At 34.0% G+C, this 25625-nt stretch overlaps 1 protein-coding gene and 1 pseudogene across 1 annotated transcript; one reads left to right on the forward strand and one right to left on the reverse strand.

Moving 5' to 3' along the window:
• The first annotated feature begins 6013 nt into the window (after positions 1–6013).
• LOC107478070 (UDP-glycosyltransferase 79B30-like) lies at positions 6014–7537 on the forward strand (annotated as a pseudogene).
• Positions 7538–19695: 12158 nt separating this feature from the next.
• On the reverse strand, positions 19696–25191 carry LOC107478067 (acyl-coenzyme A oxidase 3, peroxisomal). Its single transcript, XM_016098188.3, has 13 exons — positions 24612–25191; positions 23612–23729; positions 23394–23501; positions 23092–23264; positions 22892–22991; positions 22360–22434; positions 22110–22240; positions 21463–21598; positions 21266–21385; positions 20665–20811; positions 20480–20584; positions 20305–20406; positions 19696–20210 (listed from the first exon to the last, which is right to left on the reverse strand). Exons 1-13 carry the CDS (start codon positions 25088–25090, stop codon positions 19962–19964), a joined length of 2043 nt encoding a protein of 680 aa, XP_015953674.1. The 5' UTR covers positions 25091–25191; the 3' UTR covers positions 19696–19961.
• Between the last annotated feature and the right edge of the window lie 434 nt (positions 25192–25625).

Consider the following 25625-nt stretch of genomic DNA (forward strand, 5'->3'; position numbering starts at 1 on the left):
TTATCATCATTAAATATTATTTTTGATAAACTCATATTCAACCATTTCTCTCTCTTTCTTCTTTTCTTCTTTTATTTTTTCAACTTGTCGAACTCTCTCAGCCAAATAGGGTAAATCAGGAATATGCATATTGAGTAATTTTCGACGCATATAAAAGCCAAGACCTTTGATGGCTATTTTGATAATCTCGCTTTCAGGGATTGACATATAACATCGATTGCAAGCATGTTTGAATCGAATTATATATTCATCTATTAATTCTCTATCGTCTCGTTTTATTGCAAGAAAATCTGTCAACGAGACATTCAATTTTGTCCTATAGAATTGAGCATGAAAAGCATTTTTCAATTGTGCCCACGTCAAAATCGAACTGGGTCTCAGATTTGAAAATCAAATGAAAGCATTTTTTGTTAATGAAGAAGGAAAAAACTTCATTCTTAGGTTTTCATTATTTGTCACATTTTCTAATTCGACCATATAGCGAGCTATATGCTTGACAGTTGACTCTCCAGCTTCACTTGCAAATTTTGTAATTATTTTGGAATTTTTTACACCCCTTGACACTTTTATCATTTGCACTGCAGTAGAAAAAGCAGAAACAAAATATGGTCGATGCGTGAGACCCACGTTGATACCCATTCTATTGAGAACATCCTCGACAATCCTCATCGCTTGGTAATGATATCCATGGTGTGTGTGAAGTCTATTCAAAACTTCATCAGCATTTTGATCTCGTCGAATGAGATGAGGGATATTTTCTTCTCTTTCAGTTCAGGATTGTTAAATACATTCTCCTCATTATATCCTACGTTCTCTTGGTATACTACCAAATCTTGGAGAATAAGCTGCCCCTCATTATAATCGACAATTCAAGCAATTCTCTCAACTTGTTTAACCAATTGATCATATTTTAACTCATTGTCGGCCAGGTTGACTAAATCTTGTTTAACTCATAGTAGTTATCTGGTGAGTCAACAGGTTGACTAAATCACGATGACATTCGTCAATATATTGTCGAAACTCATCCATCGATCCTGAATTATTCGACGAGGAGCTTACTTGGTTATCTCGACTAACATCAGGATATGAAAAAGAAGATTGGTTAGAAACCGTAACTGGCGCATTTTCAAATCTGAATGAAAATGTGTAACTGCCCATAGGAGGTGTATAGCCAGGAGGAAGGTCAAATGGAGGCTAACCTGCAGTTACTTGCATTGATTCTGCATTGGAGTGATCCTATGGCATGGATTTTGCTCACTACCACCAGCATTTGCACCAATAACTGCAACATTCTCCCCAGAATTATACTCTGCATGTGAAATCAAATTTGCAGAAGTTTGTGTATCAGTTATTGGGTCATTATTACTTGTTTCTGCATTGTCATTTGAAACTTCTTCAGACATGGTAATAATTTTACCACTTCTTAATCGCATGTACCAAATATCAACCCTGCACGTACAATGCAACAGTGGAAAACAAAAATTTTTGACACAATTAAATTTTAAAACTGTCCTACTAGGCGTGCCAATTTGTTTTGTCGATTTTTAACAAATCGAAGATGGTTCAATATTTAATAATTTGGGAACGAAACCTACTCCCTTTGTGAGTACAAGTTTTATTTGTATTAAAATCCATGCCTTTAGCAATGACAAAGAAGAAGAAACTAAGCTTTGCAGAAATTAGAAATGAACAATAAACTTAAATGACTTGAATAAAAAGGAAATCAAATTACAGTAAAGAAAAATGTTTGAAAAAATAAAGGGCAAATTAAAAGGTAAAAGACTGAAAAGGATAAAAGTTACTGAATTCAAAGGAAACGAAATGACATTGCAAAGAAGATAAATTACATGGAAAGAAAGTTGCAGGAAATTTAAATGAAAAGTATGGAAGGAACTCTTCAAAAAAAAAAAAGACTCTTGACTGATTCAAAAAGTCACTGTCGCTGGGGATGTAAGTGAATCTCCATGTTTTCTCTAAAAGGATTCAAACCCTTTCTTCTCCGATGTTTCATCTATTTATAGAAATTTTCGACCAATCTGTTTCAAATGCAACTCCCACGTACATTGAGTAATTGTTCCCGCTCTTTTGTACAACGTGAGTAATTGCAACTAATCAATTCCACTTGTTATTCTTCTTCGATCATGCTCCTCCATTGAATTCTACCTTCTCGATGAATCATTTTTTCAATAAAGATTACATTCTTTGAAGAATGTTTATCGAAACGTGACCTCGACATTGCTGACCTCTTCTTCGACACCGCTGACCTCCGTCGAGTCTGCCTCTTCGACTTTCATATTTGTGTTAATCGATTAATAGAAAGTATCTAACAGAATATGTAATTGGTTCCAATCCAAAGTTAATTCTAACATGTATTTGGAAGTTGACCAAAATATTTTTGGCACTAGATAACGATCGAAGTCAACAAGCACTTGACAATGGTCAAAGTCTAAATTTATTAAATATTGGCTTGTCAAAGAATTCAATAATATTTTTGTCGAAAATATTATTTTTCGATATAACACTATTAAAGATGTAAATATGATTATTTATTTATTTATTAAAAAAATCAGGGGAGTTCACCGCCAAAAACCATGATCATAGACCTTTTTTAGTCACTGTAAAAAATTGTGACCAAAGACCGTTTTAGATCACCCCCAAAACTGTGACCATAGTAAGTCTATGGTCACGTTTTTTTGCCGTGACAAAAAAAAAAATCGCGGTCATAGACCTAAAATGTTATAGTGAGTATTAAAAAAGGGCAGAGATGGACCCAAAAAAGGGCAGAGATGGACCCAAATATTAAGAAGGGACACTTGTCTCAATAGGTTTTGAGGAAAAAAAAAATTTAATTACATGTAAATTATATATTTGCCCCATTGTAATGACATTTTTGTCTCTAGAATATGCTACAGTTTTTTTTTTTCAGATTTACGTTAACAAAATTTTATTTTATTAAATTTAGCATGTAACAATATTTATTTCGTTAAATTTGGTTTAGTATCAAAACTAAAAATAAATAAATAAATAAATCAATAAAAATTAATAAATGATAATGTACTTTTTGAAATTAACGAGTTAATTTATTACCAAACTAAAGTTTAGTTTTCTAAACTAACATAACTAAAATTGTTTGTAGTACTGTTTTAGTAAAAAAAATTTATGCAATAAATATTGTAACAAATAATTTTTTTAATTACGTGTGAGGTAATCAATAGTTGAAAATTGTAGTGAATAGCAAAATAATTGATTGTAAAAAAATAATTCTTTTACGTCATAATATATAATTAATTAATTAAATAGATGCATGTAAATTTTTAAACTAATAGTATATCAAATTAAATCAAAAAATATATAAAAAATATTAAATTATTTTTTAAAAAAATAGAAGAAACCATTGTAAGTTAAATTTTTATTATTTTATTTTAATATACTTTTTATAGATAGATTTATTTTTTTTATTTATATATAATTCTAGTTTAAATTCTAAATATTGTGTACCAACATACATTAATGGACCTATTGATTTATTCTTCTATTATTTAATATGTAATTAAAGTTATAAAAACCAAATTAGTTAAGATGATAAATTATTTATAATTTATCTAAAAGCTTTTAAGTTCAAGTATTTCAAATGGAAAAACAAAGATATTTTTTCATAAATTATATATAATAAATAATATTTTAGAAAAAAAAATGTGCACCAAGTTTTTTTAATTTTTATATACCCATTATATATTATAAATAATGATATTCAATAAAATTTATTTTAATATATTTTTATTCATACTACTAAAATCTATTAAATCCGTCACTGCTGCAAGCTTGTTAACTTTTGACTTAACTTTAATTAGAATTCAGGAGTTTAGATTATTAAAATGAGTTAATTTGTTAATTAAATTGGATCTAAATCTATTAAGAGAATTTCGAATAAACTTGGATAATAAACTCACAAAAACTCGATTAAAATATCAATTTAACTAGCTATTTAATTTAATTTTTATAATTTAGTTATGAGTCTAATTTTAATACATTGATAGTAAAAAATATTTTATATAATTGTACAATTACATTAATTTTTTTGGATAATTATTTACGTAGTTAATATATATTAAAATTATTATTTTTATTACGCGACATTATATAATTAAATGTGTATATAAAATTATTTTATACTAACAATACATTAAAATTAAATTATTTAATTATATGAAAAATCGTAACCACATAAGAGATACTTTATTTTAATGAGACAAAGCTAAGCTAGGCCACGAATTAAGCCATAAACTATTGAAGCCACAAACCATTCTGCCTGAAAGTTATTTCTCAGCTAATCAATTATATTATTTCATATCTACTTCAAAGACTATGATGATAAGGGTGGCCATATGATAGTCCCAACTTCACTGGAGGACAAATGTATTGCCAGAAACCTTGTGACACATAGAAGTATAGAACATGTGGAAGTTTTACAATAGTATACAAGCAAGTGATTTGTCAGTTTCAATAGCCTCGAAAGAAAACATTAAATGTAGAAGAAGACACATCAATTGCTGTGGGTGGTGATGGTGGGATGGGGAGAGCGGTGGGACTGTCAATAGAGCTACCACCGCCTCCACGACTCTGACAAGTGGCTGGTATCCTCTATTACACATTTAACACTTCTATTAATCATATTATAATAATATTGTTAAGGCTATGTTTATTCGAAGAAAAAATAAAAGACAAGAAAAGAAAGAAAATAAAAAATGATTATTTTTTATTGTTTGGTTGAAGACGAAAATAGAAGAAAAGAAAAAAATAAAAAAATTGGTAGATCCATCAATTTTTTTTAACATTAAAAAGAAAATATAGAGAAAACTAATTCTCTATCTACCTCTAATATTATTTCTTTATTTTTTTACAACATTTTTTACCTTCTTATTTTTCTTCTATTTAAACACATTTAAAAAAATAAAAATTCATTCAATTTTTTTTATTTCTTTTTTTCCAACTAAACATAGTCTCAGAAAAACCATAAATAGATACAAAATCATCATAAGTACTTTATCTACATTGATTTGACAGAGAAACATCAAAGATGCAGATAGCTTGAGTTCTATGCTTAACAAGTGTCCTTAAGATGCATACAAGTTTATGAGAGTTGTTCGTAGTTGTTTTCAAAAATAGAAAACCACAGACTTCCGTTGTTTTGGTTCAATTTCTAAGAGATAATAATGATAGATTCCCACAGTTAACTAATGGTATAAAGCTTATTATTCCATTAACAACCACCCTTGGATTCATTTGAAAAAAAATTTGACATAATTCCCTAATTAATTATTGCAGCTTAGTCGAGACATCATGTGATACATGAAGGCATGCACTTTGATAAAGAAAAGATTAACTATTGAATAGAAAAGAAAAAGATGGCCTTGCAAGTTGCAACATTTTCATCCTGTTTGGATGTGAAAGAACTTTTTAAACAGAATTATTACTAGTTTTTAAATTAGTTTACTTGAAGGGGAGTTTTAGAACAAGATTGAGCTATTTTCTGTGTGACTTTAAGGTTCTGTCCAATTCAAAATGTATAAACAACTATTGATGTAGACAACTCTATATGTTACACCTTTTGAATGAGGTCTTTTTTCAAATCTTGAAAAAAAATAAGTAGATAATAAAAATATTAAACAATGTGAACAATGAATATATTGATTATTTAATTTATTAAGTATACTAATAATTATTCTAAGAGAAATGTTAGGGGGCAACAATTTTGGTGTTTTGTAATTATCAATTGACCATCAATAATGTTTTTAATAGTGTGAGATTATATCTAATAGTGGGAGATTACTCACTTTTATTTTGATAGTTAAGTATTGGCTAAAAAATACAGAAATTACTGGCCCCTAAACTTTTTCTTATTCTAATATTAAAATTTAAGTGAGTGATTTAAAAATATAATGTATTTTATTTAAATTGAGTCAATTTTAAAACCCGTTATTCTTATTTTACTCGGTCAACCTAACTGAGGCTTGTATCCGGCAAAAAGTATTATATAAACCTAATCCGTCATGAATGTTACTCATCCTTTCTAAGGTTGAATGAAATCAACAAGAATGGAATCATCAGCAGCTTCTTTGAAGATAGCAATGTATCCATGGCTAGCCCTTGGCCACCAAACTGCACACTTCCACTTAGCCAACAAGTTAGCCGAAAAAGGCCACAATATCACATTCTTCGCCCCAAAAACAACACAATCCAAATTAGCTTCCTTCAATCACCACCCCAACCTTATCACCTTTGTCACAATCACTGTTCCTAATGTTGAAGGCCTTCCACCACATGCTGAAACCACCTCAGATGTGTCTCCGCCTTTGCTTGCAGTCCTCATGACCGCCATGGATCAAACTCAACAAGTAATGGAAACCCATCTTTCGACTCTTAAACCTGATATTGTTTTCTATGACTATTTCACTCACTGGTTGCCACCATTGGCAAGGCGTCTAGGAATCAAGGCCATTCATTATTGCACTGCGCGTTCTGTGATGGTAGGCTATCTTCTCTCCCCTGCAAGGATCAATCAAGGAATACACAATCATCTTGATCTAACGCATCCTCCTCCAGGGTACCCTGCTTCGTCGTCTATAACGCTTCATACACATGAGGCACGAGAAATATATAACAAGAGAAACATAATTTTCGGCAGCAATGTTCTTCTCCGTGAACGTATATTCAATACCATGATTGAATCTGACGCTTTGGCATATAGAACATGCAGGGAAATTGAAGGGCCTTACCTTGACTACGTAGAGGAACAATTCAAGAAGCCTGTGATTCTATCAGGACCAGTTCTGGAGCGACCCAATGCTAGTCTAGACGAAAAATGGGGTTCATGGCTTCAAGGGTTCAAAAGAGGTTCAGTGGTTTATTGTTGTTTTGGAAGTGAGTGCTGGTTACAACCAAATCTGTTCAAAGAATTGCTGCTGGGTCTTGAACTCACTAACATGCCGTTTCTAGCGGCATTGAAAGCCCCAGTTGGGTTGCAGGAAGAGGAATTGTGTATGGAGGGTGGATCCAACAGCCATTGATATTGGAACACCCTTCTGTGGGTTGCTTCATTACACATTGTGGATCAAGCTCGTGTACAGAGGCATTGCTGAATGAGTGTCAAATAGTGTTGCTTCCAAATGGTGGTGACCAGTTCCTTAATGCAAGAATGATGGCAAACTACTTGCAAGTTGGTTTGGAAGTGGAAAAGGGGGAACAAGATGGATTCTACACCAAGGAAAGTGTGTGCAAAGCTGTCACTATTTTGATGGATGATGAGAATCAAACAAGTAAAACACTCAGAGCTAACCATGCTAAATTAAGACACATTTTGCTTCACAAGGATTTGGACTCCGCTTATATTGACAACTTCTGCAAGAACCTTCATCATATTATAAGGGAAAAAAAAATTAATTTCTAGTTTTCTAGGTACTTCATTTTGAATTTAAGTGCAGATTGTATCTCATAATAAATCATTTTTTGTGAAAAAATCTGTTCTTTTCATTTCAAATTAATTATCTTTTTTATTTTTATTTTTGTTGTAAATGAGTGGTGTCTTTTAATTTTAAGAAGTGATTAATTATTTTTTGGTGATTTCTGTACATATTTTTATTTATCCAGAAATTTCTAAAATCTTTTTAAACAAGTGTTTCTAGTTTGTTTGTTTGTGTTTTATTTGAAAGTTAAAAGAAAAAAGTTTTTATGTTATGAAAACATTCTAACGTAGAAAGTAGATGTTAACTCTATTAACAAATTTATTAACATAAATTGGCACACATAAATGAGGTCTTCATCTCTTAATCATCTTTTTTGGATTTAATATTTACTAGAGAATGTGAACAGAGCTTGTTTGCTTGGAAAAATCGTCCTCTTTGTAATGTTAACTCTATTAACAAATATATCAATTAGTATGTAATTGAATGTGGTGACTGGTGATAATCAACTGGTCCATTGTATGTATCTTTCTAACCCTACAACCTCAACATCACCAGCATAATTTACATCAGCATAGTCAGAGAAACTTACAATAGGATTGAACATACACAAAATAAATAGCATTCAAATATAGGAGCATCTAATGCCAAAACATTTTTCATTTTCATATTTTTAATATACTTTAATCGAGTTAATACTAAAATTTATTCTTAAAAAATTATCCATTTTTAATTTAGTTTTTTAAAGATTAAATTAATTATATTAATCTTTAAAAGATATAATTATAAGTCAAATTAATTTTTTTATCAGTTAGACCTTATGTGTTACATAACATGATGACATAGCAAATTAATGTCCGTGTTATAAAATAATTTCTTGACATATCCTAAATTTATTTAAAGTCAAATTATTGCGAGTTATTTTTATCTCTAAATTAAAATTTAAAAAATTGAGTCAAGTTAATCCTTTTATAAATCTCTATTTATTTTTATTCATAATTTTAAATGTTTAATATTTCTTAATACTACTAATTTTGATCTTATTTATTATACCTTACTAAATAAATTTTCTTTTATATAAAATAATAAAAAAATATATATTATTAATTTTATATACTTTTTATGTCTACGACAACTATAATATAAGTATAATTATTCATCAAAATAAATTAATGATTAAATTATTAGAAAAATATGCCAAATTTTGCTTTAATAGATTGAACTTTGTTAAGTTGAGAATAAAATTAATTTAATGATAATGACAAACATTAAGTTATTGGATTAAATGTCCAATTGGATTTGGTTGTTTTACTTAGTGTGATGCAGGCCTAAATAATTGTGCAGTAGACCAAATCAATGAAATAAATGTGATGAAGGAAAATTAATCATCTACCCAAGCAAAATTAATCATCTACTCAAGCCTAATTTTAACCGAGCAATAGAGAAGCAAACCTAAACAAAGTTTCAGATGTTTACTTCGGACAAACACAAGAGAAAGAGAAAGCTTCATTTTTGAGTTCACTCACTATAGAGAAGAAAGAAAGAGAAAGTCAATTGAGAAAAGCAATATTCAATCACACTAAACAAAGACATGTTAAGCTAAATCAGATGTTAAAGGTGATTTATTTTCATTTGCATACAAATTAATTTCTTCACTTTTTCTCCTACTCTCTGCAATGCCATATTTGGAAAAGTTGAAGAAGACGGTGGTTGATATTCACTGCTGTAAATCAAAGGCTCAGATTGTTACTTAGGGTCAAAGCACACTCTCAAGGGTGAGAATTTGGGATTATCACTGAGCAAGTTCATTTCAATTGCTCTGTTATTCTCGGTCAAGCAAATGGATCATATTTGAAATCTTTAATTTAAGGGTTGATTGAAAAAAGAAAAGGGATAAATTCTGAAAGCTCAAGATCTAAGAAGTTGACTTAGAAGGAATCCTAATATTGGCTCAGAACAAGGTACAAAAAGAAAAGTTCAATCTATATTGGAGCAAGGAGAGAGAACCCGAGAGAGAGCAAAGTGTGTAACCTCACAAATTAAGTTTGAAGTCTTGGAAGCATTGCACCTACACTAAATGGAGCACTCTGCCAAGATGAAAAACAATATTTTGAGTTCAGATGTTGGGTTCTGCATATAGAATCAAGGCTATCGTTCATCATCTCCTTCATGTTTTACTATTTGTATTTCAGTTTTAATGTATATATTTCTTAGTTTTCTTTGAGAAGTAAGAAACAAGAAAGAGAGGCATTGAAAAAATGCCATAGAGTAAAAAAGTTGAGAGATACACTTGAGAGAAAAGCCAAGAGTGATTTCATTTTTTTTTTGTTGTATTTTCTGTCATGTGTCATATACTTGAGAGGTATCCCTTGCTATGTTGAGTAAGTATTTAGTGTGGTGAGTCTTGGTATTAGCATAACCAAGTCAAGTTTAAGTTGAAGCTTGTAAGCCCAGATAGGATTAAGTTGAGTCTTAGAGAATTGGTGTATGTAATATTTAGATTATAGTGAAAATTCCACCAACGTTGTGGTGGAGACCGGACGTAGGTTGCATTGCACAAGGCAACTGAACCAAGATATATGGCTGTGTCATCTTCTTCCTTTCTGCGTTAGTTTTGTTTTCTGGTTTTATCATACAAAACAAAATTATCTTATGAATTATTTGCTGCACAAACCAAACAGAAATCAAGTTCAAAGTTCTGGGTTTAAGGCTTGATTAATCAAAGTTAATGAAGGTTATAGATTCAACCCCCTATTCTCTAAACCTTCTGGAACCTTCAATTGGTATCAAGAGCCAAGGTCTCAAGAATCAAGTTTAAAAGCTTGGAGCAAAGGTCCAATGCCAAACAACTTGGGCACAACCATTGTGGCCTACAAGCTAACAGATGGTCAATCAAACAACATGCCTCCTTTTTTTAACAGGAAGAATTATGCTTACTAGAAAGAGAGGATGAGGATCTTTATTCAATCAATAAACTACAACATATGGAAGATAGTAATAAATGGTCCCAAAATTTCAACAAAGACTAGTGCTGGTGGAGTGGTGACTCAAAAGAATACAAGAAGGACTTGAGCAAAGTGACATGCCACGACTGTAAGGAAGTTGGACATTTTAAGTACAATTATCCAAAGTTCAAGAAGGAAGAAAAAAGGAAGAAAGAAAAGAAGAGAGTGCTCATGGCCTCTTAGGAGGATCTTGAGAATGATTCGGATGAGGAAGAAAATTTCGAATACGAAGCTCAAGTCTAGTTCATGGCTGGTGAAGATCAACTAAATAAGGTAAAATTACTATGATCTATTCATGGATGATTTACATGTTATTGTTGATGATCTCACCCACCACTCTAAGAAATTGCTAAATAAATATAATAAATGTAAAACTGAAAATGAAATATTGAAAGCTGAAAATGATTTCTCAAAAGAAAAAGTGAAGGAGACGGAATGTGCGATGAATCTTATTGAAGAAAATAGATTTTTGAAATATGAAATTGAAAAGCTTAAAGGAAAGCACATTGTTGATCCTTCTCAAGAACTTGTTACTGAAAATGAGAGATTAAATGAAATGATTAAAATATTGAACAGTGATTTAGCAAAATTTACTCATATTTCTAGTAATTTGGACAAATTACTTGCAAATAAAAAAATCATTGTTTGAAAAATCAAGCTTGGACTATGTGACAAAAGAGGATGCAATTTTCTGAAAAACCAATTACAAAATTCATGGCCTCTTCTTCAAAAACAAAAACCTCTTTTGATAAATCTGGTCTTGGATATTTTTTTCAACAATAATGCCTCTTTTGAACAGCCATATTTTGGTGAAACTGCATTATCCTTTAAAACCAAACTGGTTTCAAACAATTATGGTCAGGGACACTTCTCAAATAATGAGGTTGTTTTCAAACAACCACACTTTTACAAAAGAGCCTCTTATTCAAGAAGCCCATATGTTTTCAATAATTTTGGTTTGAAATCTTTTGAAAAAAGGGGGTGCTAACACTAAAAATGAATTATCAAAAGAAATACACATTTTTCAAGAACCAAAAAATTTTACCCTCTTAATCATTATCAACATCAAAGCTTCAATAAATTTCAGCAATATGCACACAGTAATCATTGTTTTAATTATAAGAAATATGGTCACTCTTACTCCCATTACTTTATTGACAAAAGAAAAGTAAAAAACCAAACTTACAATGTCGTTTGTGATTTTAATGTTTTTGGACAACCAAGATGGGTTAGTTTCAAAGGATCCAAATTGGTTTGGATACCTAAAATCACTTAAGAGCGTTCACAGATTTGCCTAGCATTCAAGAAGAAGAAAGACATGTGGTACTTGGATAGCGGATGCTCTAGGCACATGACGGGAAGGTCAACATTCTTCATCAAACTCAACAAGTATGATGGAGGATTTGTGACCTTCGGAGATGATGGTAAAGGTATAGCTGTTGAAAAAATAGGTAAAAATTACTCTACCTTCATTGATGATGTCTTTTTGGTTGATAGGTTAAGGCACAATCTTTTGAGTATTAGTTAACTATGTGATTTGAGTTACTTGGCGATATTCAAAAGATTGGAATGCCGTGTAGTGAGTGAAAAGTTTAATGAGGTATTATTTGTTGTAAATTATTGTGATAATGTGTATGGCCTCACTCTTGATGAACTAAATAATCAAAATGTAGCTTGTTTCTATTCTAAAGAATCTGAAAAGTGGCTATGGCATAAAAGATTGGGCCATACAAGCATGTTTCAAATAAACAAGCTTGTTAAAAAGGATTTAGTAAGAGGTCTTTTTTTTATAAAATTTGACAAAGATATCACTTGTGATGCATATCAAATAGAAAAACAAACAAAAAGTTCATTTAAATCAAAGGAAGATATTTCTACTAAAAGACCACTTGAAATGCTAAATATTGATTTATTTGGTCCGACAAGAACTCAAAACTTAGGTGGTAAGCATTATGGTTTGGTGATTGTGAACGATTATACAAGATTTGGTTGGATTTTGTTCCTTGCTCATAAAAATGATGCCTCTACGGCATTTGAAGTTTTTAGCAAAAGGATTCAAAATGAAAAAGATTTAAAGATTATTTCTATTAAAAGTGATCATGATAAAGAATTTGAAAATCAATCTTTTGAATCATTTTGTGAGGAATTTGGAATATCACAAAAATTTTCTTGCCCAAGAATACCACAACAAATGATATTGTGGAAAGAAGAAATATAAGCATATAAGAAATGACAAGAGCTATGTTATGTGAAAATGATGTTCCAAAATTCCTTTAGATCGAAGCTATTAATACCGTTTACTACATTTTAAACAGAACAATCATTAGAAAGTTTTTAAAAAAAAACTCCCTATGAGTTTTGGAAAGGACACCCACTAAATTTGAATTATCTTCATATCTTTGGATGTAAGTGTTTTGTTTTAAATAACAAAAATAATTTGAAAAAATTTAATCCAAAAGCATATGAGTGTTTATTTGTAGGCTATTCTTCAACTAGCAAAGCTTATAGAGTTTACCATCAGGATGCTAGAATTATTGAGGAATCCATACATGTTACTTTTTGTAATACTAACATGGTTCAAAGTGTTTTGGAAGACTGTGATGCAGAAAATCAGGTGGAGAATAATACCAATGAATACCAAAGTCAAGAAAAAGAAAACTCTAGGCAACCTGATCTGAACCTGCGGTTACAGAAGATTTTGCAAGAGATAATTTCGTTTTATCTCCTGAAACTGGCAAAATTCTTGGGAATACCAGTTCCATTGATCCCACCTTAACAGAATCTGTTCCTAAGTCCATTAGATCCCGTGAGTAGATACTTTTGAAAAACTATCCACAAAAATTTGTTATTAGGGATGTTTTTCAATGTGTCAAAACTCGGTCCTCCACTAGAAAAGCATCTGAAGAAGCAAACATGGCCTTTCTATCTCAAATTGACCCACAAAATATCAAAGAAGCGCTTGATGACCCTTCTTGGGTAAAGGCCATGGAGGAAGAGCTTCATCAATTCGAAAAGAATCATGTTTGGACACTTGTTCCAAAGTCACAAAAAAGAAGCAAATCATCGGCAAACATCAAATGAGAAATTCTTGGACCCCCTCTAGAAACTGCAACTGGTTTCCACAAACCCCTATCAACTTGTTAATTAATAGAACATGACAATCTCTCCATACACAACACAAACAGATATGGTGATATAGGATCTCCTTTCCTAAGACCCCTACTTGGAGTGAAGCTATTTAATCTATCCCCATTTCAGAGGATAGACAGCAAGAAAGCAGTGACACAACGCATAATCAGATTAACTCTTAGAAGAGGAAAGCCAAAACTCACAAGGGTTTGTTTCAGAAACCCCCAATCCACTCTATCGTACGCTTTCTCCAGATTAATCTTAAAGGTCAGGGTGCCTTTCTTTAACTTTGTCTTCTTCATAAAATGGAGAACATCTTGTGCTATAATGATGTTGTTCGGGGTTCCTCTCCTTGGAATAAATCCTCCTTAAAGGGGCCCAACAATCTCTTTGAGATGGGGACGAAGTCTATTGACCAAAACCTTCGTTATAACTTTGTAAACCATATTACAGAGACTAATAGGTCGAAAATCTTTCATGAAAACCAGATTTTCTACCTTCAAAATAAGAACCATAAGAGTTTCCATCATCCTTGGATCCATATCAAAACTAGAAAACTCATGACGAACCATAGTTCAAACATCAAAACCAACAATCTCCCAATATTCTTTAAAGAAGAAAGTATGAAATCCATCAGGGCCCGACGCCTTAAAAGAATGCATACTAAAAACAGCTGACTTAACTTCTTCCAAAGTAACTGGTGCTGTGAGGCTACAAGCCTACAACAGGCTTCATCATTAAGAGAAGGCAGCAACACATCACCAAGACAACCTAAATCCACATCCTCCGACTGGCAAAATAGGCGTTTATAAAAGGATTCAACTTCCCTTCGAAGGACCTCCGGATCCATTCCCACACACCATCTTGAAGAAAGAGACCATGAATCTTATTATGCTTTCTCTGTATAAGAGTCTGGATATGAAAGAACTTGGTATTTCTATCCCCGAATTTTATCCACTGCTCTCTGGATTTCTGAAACCATAGAAATTTCTCCCGCACAAGCGTGTTATTAAATTTCTCAATCAACTGTTGTTCTTTTACCGCATAGACAAATCCTCTATGACTTCTAGTTGCTTCTGAAGAAAATTAATCTGCCTCTCTAATTCACATTTTCTAACGAAAATGTTGCCGAACACTTTAGAATTAAACTCTAAAGAGTTCTTCACACTTTTGAAAGCTTGCCATGCACCTCTCTGTAGCCAGCCCGCCATTACTGGTTCATAATATCTCTATATCCCAGATGAGTTCAAGCTGCAATAAACCAAAAAAGGTCTATTCTTTTTCGGTTGGGGACGACCTGTACAGTGCACTAGGATAGGACAATGATCAGATTGAAGCCTATTTAAAATTTCTGGATAAGTCTCTGGAAAGAGAGATAACCATCCACTGTTGATACAGATCCGGTCAAATTTTTTGCTACCTCAAGACCATTTTTAACCCTTTTATACCAAGAAAACCGCCTCCCAATAGTCTTTAAGTCAAACAGATCACTATCCCCTAGAGAGGCAGCAAACCAATCTGCATGCGACTCGAGAAAAGGCAACCCTTAGATTTGTGAGAGAAAAGTACATCATTAAAATCACCAAGAACAATCCATGGCCCGCAAAAAGACGAGGACTGAGTAACAAGATAATCTCATAGCAGGACTCTGGTATTAAATTGAGGACTACCATAGATACCACTGCACCTCCAAATCACATTATTTATCTGAACCTCAATTGTAACACACTGATCGAAAGCATCAACCCATTTGCAGTGAAGACCTTACATTGTAGAAAGGAACCAGATACTCCCTTATGTCCTGATATCTCCACTATACCAATAGAGTGATAACCAAGTCTTTCCCAGAATAATTTCAAGTGTTGAAAAGGACAGTGAGTTTCAACCACAATAAAAAATATATGTTTAAATTTTCTAACCAGCTCTTTACAATTCACCCGGGCTAACTTATTAGAAACACCCCTAATATTCCAAGCTATTATATTTAAACTATCCATAATATAAAAGATAAAAATATAAAACAAGGGAAAGAAAGTGCTTCACCAACCTCAAACCGAGGCTTGCCCAGTGGGAGTGACTCTCGTGACCTTTATGTTTGCTGGATCTCTATGGAATATCTCCTTATTCTCGCCTACCGGCGCAGCAACAGCTGGCAGCACGCCTTCCATGTCCAATGGAACCACTACAGTAATACTCTCCTTCACGGCTGCAAGAGGACATGATGCTTCCACTATCAGGCCTCCACTCTTCTCAACCGGTGAGCTTTGTAGGACATCGGCCTTGGTCGTTTTCGGAGAGAGGAGCCACAAGGCACAAGGGTACGGGAAGCATTGTGCCCGACCTTGACCCATGACCCGACCCTGGCACGATAGGAACTAGAACCATCCGTGTGAGGGAAGTAGATGGTGGTCCTAGTTACCCTACCCGAACTGGTTCTAGATTGAGTGCCTCTTTGGGACTTGTTAGATTGCTTCTGGCCCAGCTTAATTTTACCTTTCCTAACAACTTACTCCCAGCACGGTTCATTATGCATACAAGCCTCCTCAACGTTATTTCCATGCAACTTATTAGGTGCCAAATTTTCTTGCGAATTCGGTACGGGATTCTCGCCAGTAAGGTCGCCTACCACATCAGGTTCTACTTCATTTGAATTTTGAATTTTGGACTCAGGATTTGACACTGCTGTTGTACCGTCCCGAGGCTTGGTGGTATCAGAATCAGCACCCTTTCCTTCCCTAGAGTCTCTACCTAAGCATGGTGCCATATCGTGGCCATAACGTATTACAAATTAAATTTAAACTTTCATACTCTACTGCATGAGTTACGCCTTCCACAATGATATGCTTGATCACCAACAATCCTAAATTTATTTGAACACATACTCGGGCATATCGTCCTCTCTCAGCCAACTTAGTGGTTAGGTCCACTTTATTGGGAACTCCTCTTGCAAAAGCAATACGCATCATGGCCTGTTCCTAATAGTACCAGATTGGGAGCTCCGAAACCCGAAACCATACAAGCGTAGACGCGAAGGATTGCTTACATGGCCGAAAATTTACATCCCACGATTTTATAGTAATATAGTGCCCCTCAATCAACCACGGGCCACCAAGTATGACCTTCTCACGATCTTCAGCTGCATCGAATTTTACCATAAAGTATCCAAATCCCACATCAAGCAGATCAAAGCCACCTTTGATGTGTCAGACCATCCGAAACTTGTATGAAAGAGCTATGTAACTATAATTTTATCAAGGACCTTGATCACCAAATCTTCTCGATAAGACTTTGGCAAACAAAGCTTCTCAATAAATCTTTGGCAAACAAAGCTTCGCTTCTTCAGTGAAGTTTACACACGGAGGTTGAAGATCGCCCTACTTGCCCACCATTTTCGCTATACTACCCCCAGATAGAGATCCTGCAAGTGCGAAGGCCTGGACCAATGACTTTATCTCTAAAGGAGACTTTTGTAGACTTTAAAAAACCTTCTTGTAAAAACCTTTCTTGACATCGGATGTACTTTCACCCACACCCTCTCCCTTATCTCGTTCGAGGTTGCCATTCTTCTTGTGTTTCACCCTCAAACGCTCGTTTTTATTCTCTCTTTCTCTCATTCTCTCTAAGTACGGAGTACGTACTCTTTTTTTGTTAGAATTTTTCTACCGAATTTAAAAATTGAAATAGATATTACTTCATTTATAATAATATACTTTATAATAAGGTAAAACATATCTAATTAATAATTAGGATATTTTAGACTATATAAGTTAGAAAAGCTTTTAAATATAGTGATACATTGCTGTTTCAATAAATTTTAACCATTAATCTCAGTTATGTATATTATATATATTTTTTATAATTAAAATCAACATTAAAAATCATCAGTACACCAGTATACTTAATTTTCTTATAAGCTGTTAATTGTTACTTACCTTTCTGGAACGAGAGTTTTTCTTATAAGCTGTTAATTGTTACTTACCTTTCTGGAACGAGAGTGTAGCCTACCATCACAGAACTGGCAGTGAAAAGTGAAAAGCTTTGATTCCTAAACGCGTTGCCAGTGACGGCATCGAATGAGTGAAATCATAGAAAGCAAGATCAGGTTTAAGCTGGAAAAGATGAACTTCTATGTCGCCTTGGGACTTGGGTTAAGTCCATTGCTGTCATGATGAGTCAGTGCAGAGGATAAGGAACGTCTGAAGTGGTTTCTGCGTTCGGTGGAAGGCCTTCCACGTGGGGAATGGCGACGGCGACGAATGTGATAAGATCTGGATGGAGATTGAAAGGAACTAACTTGGATTGTGCAGTTTTGAGCGCAAAGAACGTGATCCTGTGGCCTGTTTTGGCTAACTTGTTGCATAGGTGAAGAAATGCAGTTTGGTGACCAAGGGCTAGCCATGTATACATTGCTATTTTCAGTGAATGTGAGTCCATGGCATCACATAGGAGTTGCTGATTTGAGTGAGGTTTATTACTTTTATTGGAGCTTGTCGATGAGTTAGTTGAACTCTTGGACACCCAATAAGGCACAGAAAAGTTGTGCTCTCATTTGCTTTGTCATGCTTGAATCTGCTTTGAATTTGCTTTGTTATTATTTAATGAGTAAAACTCTTCCCAATTCCTAACCATTTATGAAAAAAATCTGGCGTTTCCTGACCATTAAAAAATAATAATGCGGTCCTTATTCATTCTCTCTGTGTGATTGAAAGGACTTTTTTGTCTGGGTAAAAAGTAATCGGAAAAGCCTAATAGTCAAGGGGCACCAGAAAAGCTTTTCGGTCCCACAAAAAGAATGGATAAAGACCGCATTGTTATTTTCTAATGGTTAGAGGCGCCAGATCATTTTTATAAATGGTTAGGATCAGAGAGGAGTTTTACTCTTTTTTAATCTGCTTTGTTAAGTTTTGAACCTGGTGTGCTATAGCATATAACATACATATTAACATATTACTCTGTTCTGTTCTAAACTCCTTGAATTCTTCAACTTTTGTTGTTGTCCATCCTATGAATATGTAATCCAATCTCTTTCTAGGATATAATTGTTCAAATTTTAATTTGAGTGAGAAATGACATCAAGTTACAATTTTTAAGTATTGTTTCCTTTCAGTTTCACGATTTTACTTTTCCATTATGATTTTATATTTGCCTTACAATTTCCAAGATAAAGATCACGAGTTCACTGCGTTAGATTTAACCTCACAAGACACAACCAACCACAAGTGTTTGACAACACTACAAATATAACCTAGATATAAGTAGGCCTAATTTCGTTTTAGAACTTTCTTTTTTTAATAATTACAAATATTATATTTTTATCTAAACTAATTCAAGACTCAAAGTAGTTAATTAAAAAGCAATTTTAGTTAGTTTAACCATTGCATGCCGACATCCACCACCCACAACCACCGTCCACATCCAGTGCAGACAATTAATAATCATTGCCACACTAATTTTAAAAGAAATAAGTTGTGGAACCAAATACTATGGAAAAAAAACCTAGGTCATTTTTAACCGGATCGGTGCAACGAATTTCAAAATCCGTCATTAGTTTTGTACTGTTTGCAAGAAATGCAAAATCAAAAAGAGGAAGTATAGGGAGCCAATAGAATAGTTGTACAATGTGTACAATAGAGGTTTAGGAATGTCCGATTCAGTATTAGAGATATAACCATTAGTGTTACCTTTTTCCATCAACTTGAGCTTTTGGGATGAGTGGTTTCATGGTATCAAAGTTTCAGATTGAAAAGGTCAAGAGTTCAATTCTTGATGAATCCCAAAATCAACTTAAGTTTTTGGCATGTTTATTATCTTAGTACCCGGATGGTTATTCTGAATAGTATGGGTGATATTCATTTTTTAACTCATATTGGGCCAAATAAATAATCCATTGTACATATTGTACAAATATTCCATTTGCTCCCTACTCAACCAAAAAATTATTGTCCCAAAAATTCTCTCTTTCTTTGTGGAAAGCAATCTAACAAAAACAATATATACAATAGAAAAAGGAAGGAATATTGCCATTTTTGTTTTAAAAATATCAATTTTTTTATAAATTCATGTATATATACAATATAAAAAAATTCATATGTAAAGGGGCATTGAAAAAAATGGGAGTGAAATTATCATTTTTCTAAATATAACAGTGTTTACTTTATTAATGGATCCCACTTGGGAACCATGTACAAATTATTTGGCAGCAATTCAAATATTGCAGGTCTTTTAGTAACAGTAAGTAAGAATATTACTCACATTTTCTTAGGAGACGAGAAAAGTTAATTTGATCATATCCAGTATCAAAGTGTGCAGTATAACTGTATAACTTACCCTTTTGCCACGAACCATATGAAGAAATTTGCATCCGCAACTAGTGTTGAGCAGAGGACCATGCATTCGAACCAACCCAGTCATACGCAATAGGACTCAAGAAGGCATCGGGAATACCGAAGGAACTGACCAAGGCGAATGCGTGCGGTCGAAGTTCAGTACACAGTTTCGGCACTTCTTTCCGCACTGCAGCAGCATTCTCAGTTGACAAGTATCCATAGCGAAGAAAAGCAGCATCTTCATCCACAGAAATCAAGGCATATAACGACCTCAACAGACCCAAGACATCCTACAGAAGAGGAAAATACAGAAGTTAAATGGATCACCTTCAGTTCTCTTTCTCAGAAACCTAAAAGGAAAAAAAATTGTCATGGAAGATTTACCTTCAATGAACCAGCCGGCACCTTTGACTCGATCTCGATGAAGGTTTTCAGTATTGCGCGTTCAGAGAAAGCTCTGCCTAAGTCCTCTGCGACTTGATAGCTCTAGTAGAACTTACAAACTGTAAGGAAGTGAATCAGTGAAAGAATGATTAACAAGACACGGTAGAGAACTCACTAGATTAAAGGCAGACTCTTTGCTTTCCCCCTGAGTTTGATATTGTGAAACCTCCGCAGCAAAGCGTCTCAATAGATCTCGCTCTCTTAGGTGGAAGAGATCAAGCTGTATAATTTAAAAAGGTAAGAGACAAAGAGAAGATTATGCTTCATCTAAATTATCGACAGTTTCAGCCGAATAATTACCTGAAATTCCCTGCTCATGAGAATAGAACTCGTTAACTGAGATGGGATGACAGGTGCAGGGTTGTTCATGTGTTCTAACCCCAAACCTCTAAATGGCTTCTTCTTAGTCTGACACACAATGAATTCTCCAAGGAGCGCCTTGCTAATCTGACATCAAATATTAGAAGTGTGTAAATTTGGACACTGAATCATTTCATGTATTTCAAATCTCTAATAAAATAACGCATGTAAAATTTACTGGGTGACAAACCACACCTACTGATACTTTTTCACCAGAACATGAGTAAATAGACAAAAAAAATGGCGTTATCAAATTTCTAAGAACTTGATATAAAAGACTCAAATACTAGATTCAGAAACTAATGACAAGTTCACATTAAGTAGAAAGTACGTTTTTTCTCTCTTGAAGGTGGCCTTTATTTTTCAGTGTTGGACCTTACAGAAGTACACATTGTTCCTATATTTTTACCCAAGCTGTTAAGAAAATCAAATTTAATGTTATATTATATTGTGAGGTTTAATTATCTCATTGCGATCAACTCTGTTTTAGGTGAAAGTCGTGCTTACTTAATTTTATATTTAGCATAAAAATTCATCCTACCTGCTGCATCAGAACATTATTGTCCCCTTCAAATGTTGAATGCACATCAAATTCGCCCTTGAACGGACCGATACGATTTTCACTTTTAATGCCCTGTCCTCCACAGGCTTCACGACATTCCTATTTTACACAACAAAAAACCGTAGGTAGGTCTGTAGCATAAATCCAACAAACAAGTTATAATAGCAGTACTAAACCTGAAGTGTGCGCATATTATTCCACGTAAAGGTAGCCTTATAAGCACTTGAAACAATATGGATTGCTTTGTTTGACTCGGGTGTTCTATTCACATACATCATTTTGAGCTCAATTGCAGCAAAACTCATTGCATATCTGCAGAAAAGGGTAATGAAATGAACATAAAAACTTAAACACGTAAATTAAGGTCCATTACATTTCTTCCAACAGTCAAACTATAGTAGTGACAACTCAGGTGTTTATATATTCAGGTCCTTTTTTCCCATGAAAAAAAACCTTCTTTCATATAATTATTTTGATATTCCCAAGACTTGAATCCAATACCATTTGTTGACAGAACAAAGTACTTACCATTTTGACTAACCCCGCGTTAATGCCTTAAATCCATTATTCCTTTTAAATCAAATGTTTTCTTCCAGAATATATATGGCCAAATATCAGTAGCATGTATATTGAAAATATCAAAACATAAATATGTAAGTCACGGCCTTGACAAAAAAATGCACCAGACGGCATTGGCTGAAGTTATGTGGGATAAATGCCCATGGCCAAAGCACAATACCTAAATTCCATGTTTCTAGAAGGCTTGAATCATTTTGTGGTCAGAGCAAGTAGATACCGAAATGCCCATAAGTAGAAGACTTACATCTTTGCAAGTAAGGGTAGTAGACGCCGCTGATGACTTGGGTAATCAAGCAACAGAATTTCAGGTCCGTTTGGTGTCATAGAAAAGGCTCGTCTTGTCAATGCATATCTTATAGCAATGGATAAGCCAATCTATCAATAGTTGATAAATGGAAAGATATGTGACATACATTAGTTATCTGTTAAATGCACAGCAAAAAAAAAAGGAGAAAAATGTGATCATTCCACAAAATAATGATGAAAATCAATACCTTGGAGATGTAAACAGCACTAGAGGCAATAGTTACACGACCAGAGGTCAAAGGGGCTAAAAATGCTGCAAATCTCTGGAGCAGTAATGACATAACAAAACTCATGAGGATTTTTTTTCAATTGTGAATAAAGAAAAGCATAGAACTCGGACAAAGTGTGTTGTGTCAGGCTTGTGACAGCTCATATAAACCTTTGTTGCATCCCAATGCATAGCTACGACGCAAAGACATCTTTGAATCTATGTAAGATTGTGTTAGGCCTACGACACCTGACATAAAACTTTGTCATCCTAATGCATGGCTACGACGCAATGACACCTTTGCATCCATGTAGGGTTGTGTTAGGCTTGCGACAGCCAATGTAAAACTCTGTCGCATCCTAATGGACATGACGCAATGATGTCTTTGATCCATGTAGCGAACCCCACCAATGAAAAAAGGCTTTTTAAAGGAGAATAAAGACAAGCATATACAGAATGAAGAGAACCTTATAAAGCATAAACATAATTAAGAGAGATGATGTAACTATCACCTGATCTACATTTTTTATGGAACTCAAATATTCACCTCTTGGTGAAACATCAGCCACGGAATTCAGCAAATTCTCTCTTGGTATTCTTACATTGTCAAACCTGAAGTCGCATGTCTAAAACTATTTAGTGTACTCACTAAATAAATAAATAAATAATTTGCATCCCCAGGTTGAAAACAGTTTGAAAATGTGTACATTACCAGATACGGCCATTATCAACTCCATTTAAACCAATTTTGTGACCACACTCAGCTATGCGGACGTTTGGGCATACATTTCCACTTGAATCCCTAATTGGGCAAATAAATGCATGCACGCCTTGATTGCCTCCATTTATGTAGAGCTGTGAAAACACTATAGTGTGTGTTGCATGCTGCATATAAAAGTGAAACTATGTTAAATTTATGCATACAAAATTGAAACAAAAGAAAGACAAAAGCAGCAAATTAAACTCACAATGACCTAAAAAAAAAGGGACCATTTGAGTGTCATGAGTCCTTACATTTGCTGCACCACCAATCCAGTACTTCTGCGCCGATTCACATGGAGTATTGATGACAAATTCTCCAGTTCTCGAATCATAAGTAGTTACTGTTTCGACTCCCCGTACCTGTGTAAATTAGTTTGGAAAGAATTAATAGAAAGTGATAAAGGCAAAGCAGAATAGAATGAATGAATGTGGGCTTTCAACCCAAAACTTATTGAGAAACCTTCACATACATTACTTCCATGTCCCAACTCAGTCATAGCGAAACAACCCTTCAGCTCATAGTTTTCAGTAGCTCTCAACCACTTGTCATGATGCCGCTTTGTTCCAAGAAATTTTACAGCCCCACCCCTGAAACCAAACACTCATAAGAGGAACAAGCAAAATTGTTTATGAATGATATGTGGTATTTTTGGAGTACAAGTATTCTAGGTGGAGTGATGAGCAACAAATCCATTCTTATGTTTTGTTTTTGCTTCTTTTTTTTTTTTTTTCATAACATCCTTGCCAAAAGATAAACAAAAAATAAAACAAGGCTCTGATTTAGTAATGCTGGAAGACCATCAAATGCTCTTTTGGTTGAATAAAATGTTCTACGAGAAAGAGATTCAGGTAAATCTGTTTGAAGAGGTGATTACATCCTTTTTGTGAGAAAAAAATGAAAATTACTTGATTGATTATTTAACCTCTCAGTGAGTTCAAAGTGATTGACTTTGTGACCTAAAAATAAAAAAGTCTGCTATGTTTCTATCCCTCTCCAAAATGAAAAACCAAAAGTTCCTATCCACCATACTTCGTCAATTTGTCAGCTCCCCTGCTCACATCCAAGGACAACAAACAAACAACAATGTAGAAGGAGAAAATAAATTTTGAATATGTTCACAACACATTAAACACACACACACACATTCACAAAAAGAAATGACTGCTAGTTAAGTTTATGCTTAAGCCATGAAATTGGAGAAACAATAACTTAGTCTAATACCAACACAAATGAAGGCAATTTGATTTAAAATTCATCACAATTATTTAAAATTTAATCTAAATTACAATATCAAATCAAACTAATCATTTACAGATAATTTGTCTAAAAAACTCATCTCAAACTTAAGCGGTTGGACAGAGGCACAACATCGAATTACAGCACTTAAGTTATAGAAGCATACCATGTCATGTATTTAATGGTTAACATATCTAACAGAATTTTCATTCCGAAGAAGATTATCTACATACCACAAGAAGATATGGACACCGATCTTGACGGCGAGGGAGTGATCGTACATGGAGACGACCTCATGAAGGGCCAGCTTCCTGAGCTCTTCCTGAGGGCCATCGCCGGTGAGCCAACCTCTAAAGACGCCGCGATCGAGAAGGTAACCGATCCGGCGCATGGTCTCCTCGCGCTGCTGCTCCATGGTGTGGTTATAGTCGACAGAGACGAAGACGCGGCCGCCGCGCTCTTGGCGATTGAAGAGAGGGCTCTGAACGATGAGGCCGAAGAGCCAGTCACGGTCGTCGAGGTTGTGGCCGTCGAGGAGAGCGCGCATCCGGGAAGTGTCGAAGGAGACCGGGTTGGAGGAGGAGAGCTCTGGTGGAGAGTAGCTGAGGCAGTTGGAGGTCGAGAGGAGGGCGGTCGTTGTGAGAGGGTGCGGGAAGAGGTGCTTCGAGAGGACTTCCGTGCGGCGGGAAGCGCGGCGGTTGTCGTTGTCCATGGCGGGGAGTAGTAGGAGGAATGGAGGATGATGTCGAAATTTTGTTTGGGAAAAAATGAGAATGACAGTTGGGAGCACGTGGATTTTATATCAAGTCATGATTGGATAAGAAAATAATGGAAGATGGTCCATTAATCTGATTTTGTTCATAGTTACGGATTTGTGCATTGTTAGCATATAAGCATAATATTAATGGCATTAATTATGTTTTCTTTACTGTTACAAATTTGTGGATTATTATTATATTTTTATTATCAGGTCAAAATTTATTTATTTTTATTTAGTAAAATATATTTTAAAATAAAAATTTACATACAGTTGATTACTAGTTAAAAATTATTATATAATAATTTAATTAAATATATTAAATTATCTAACAATTATCAATTAATAATTTGATACAAGTCATCTGCATACCTGTAAGTCTTCATATATGTTGCGTTGTTAATTTACAAGTAGAGTATAATATTAATAAAATTATCCTTTAATTTTTGAAAATAGAATATAACAAACAGCTTGATTGTATTGTCCATTA

The sequence above is a fragment of the Arachis duranensis genome, chromosome 3, assembly GCF_000817695.3.
Source record: "Arachis duranensis cultivar V14167 chromosome 3, aradu.V14167.gnm2.J7QH, whole genome shotgun sequence".
NCBI lineage: Eukaryota > Viridiplantae > Streptophyta > Magnoliopsida > Fabales > Fabaceae > Arachis > Arachis duranensis.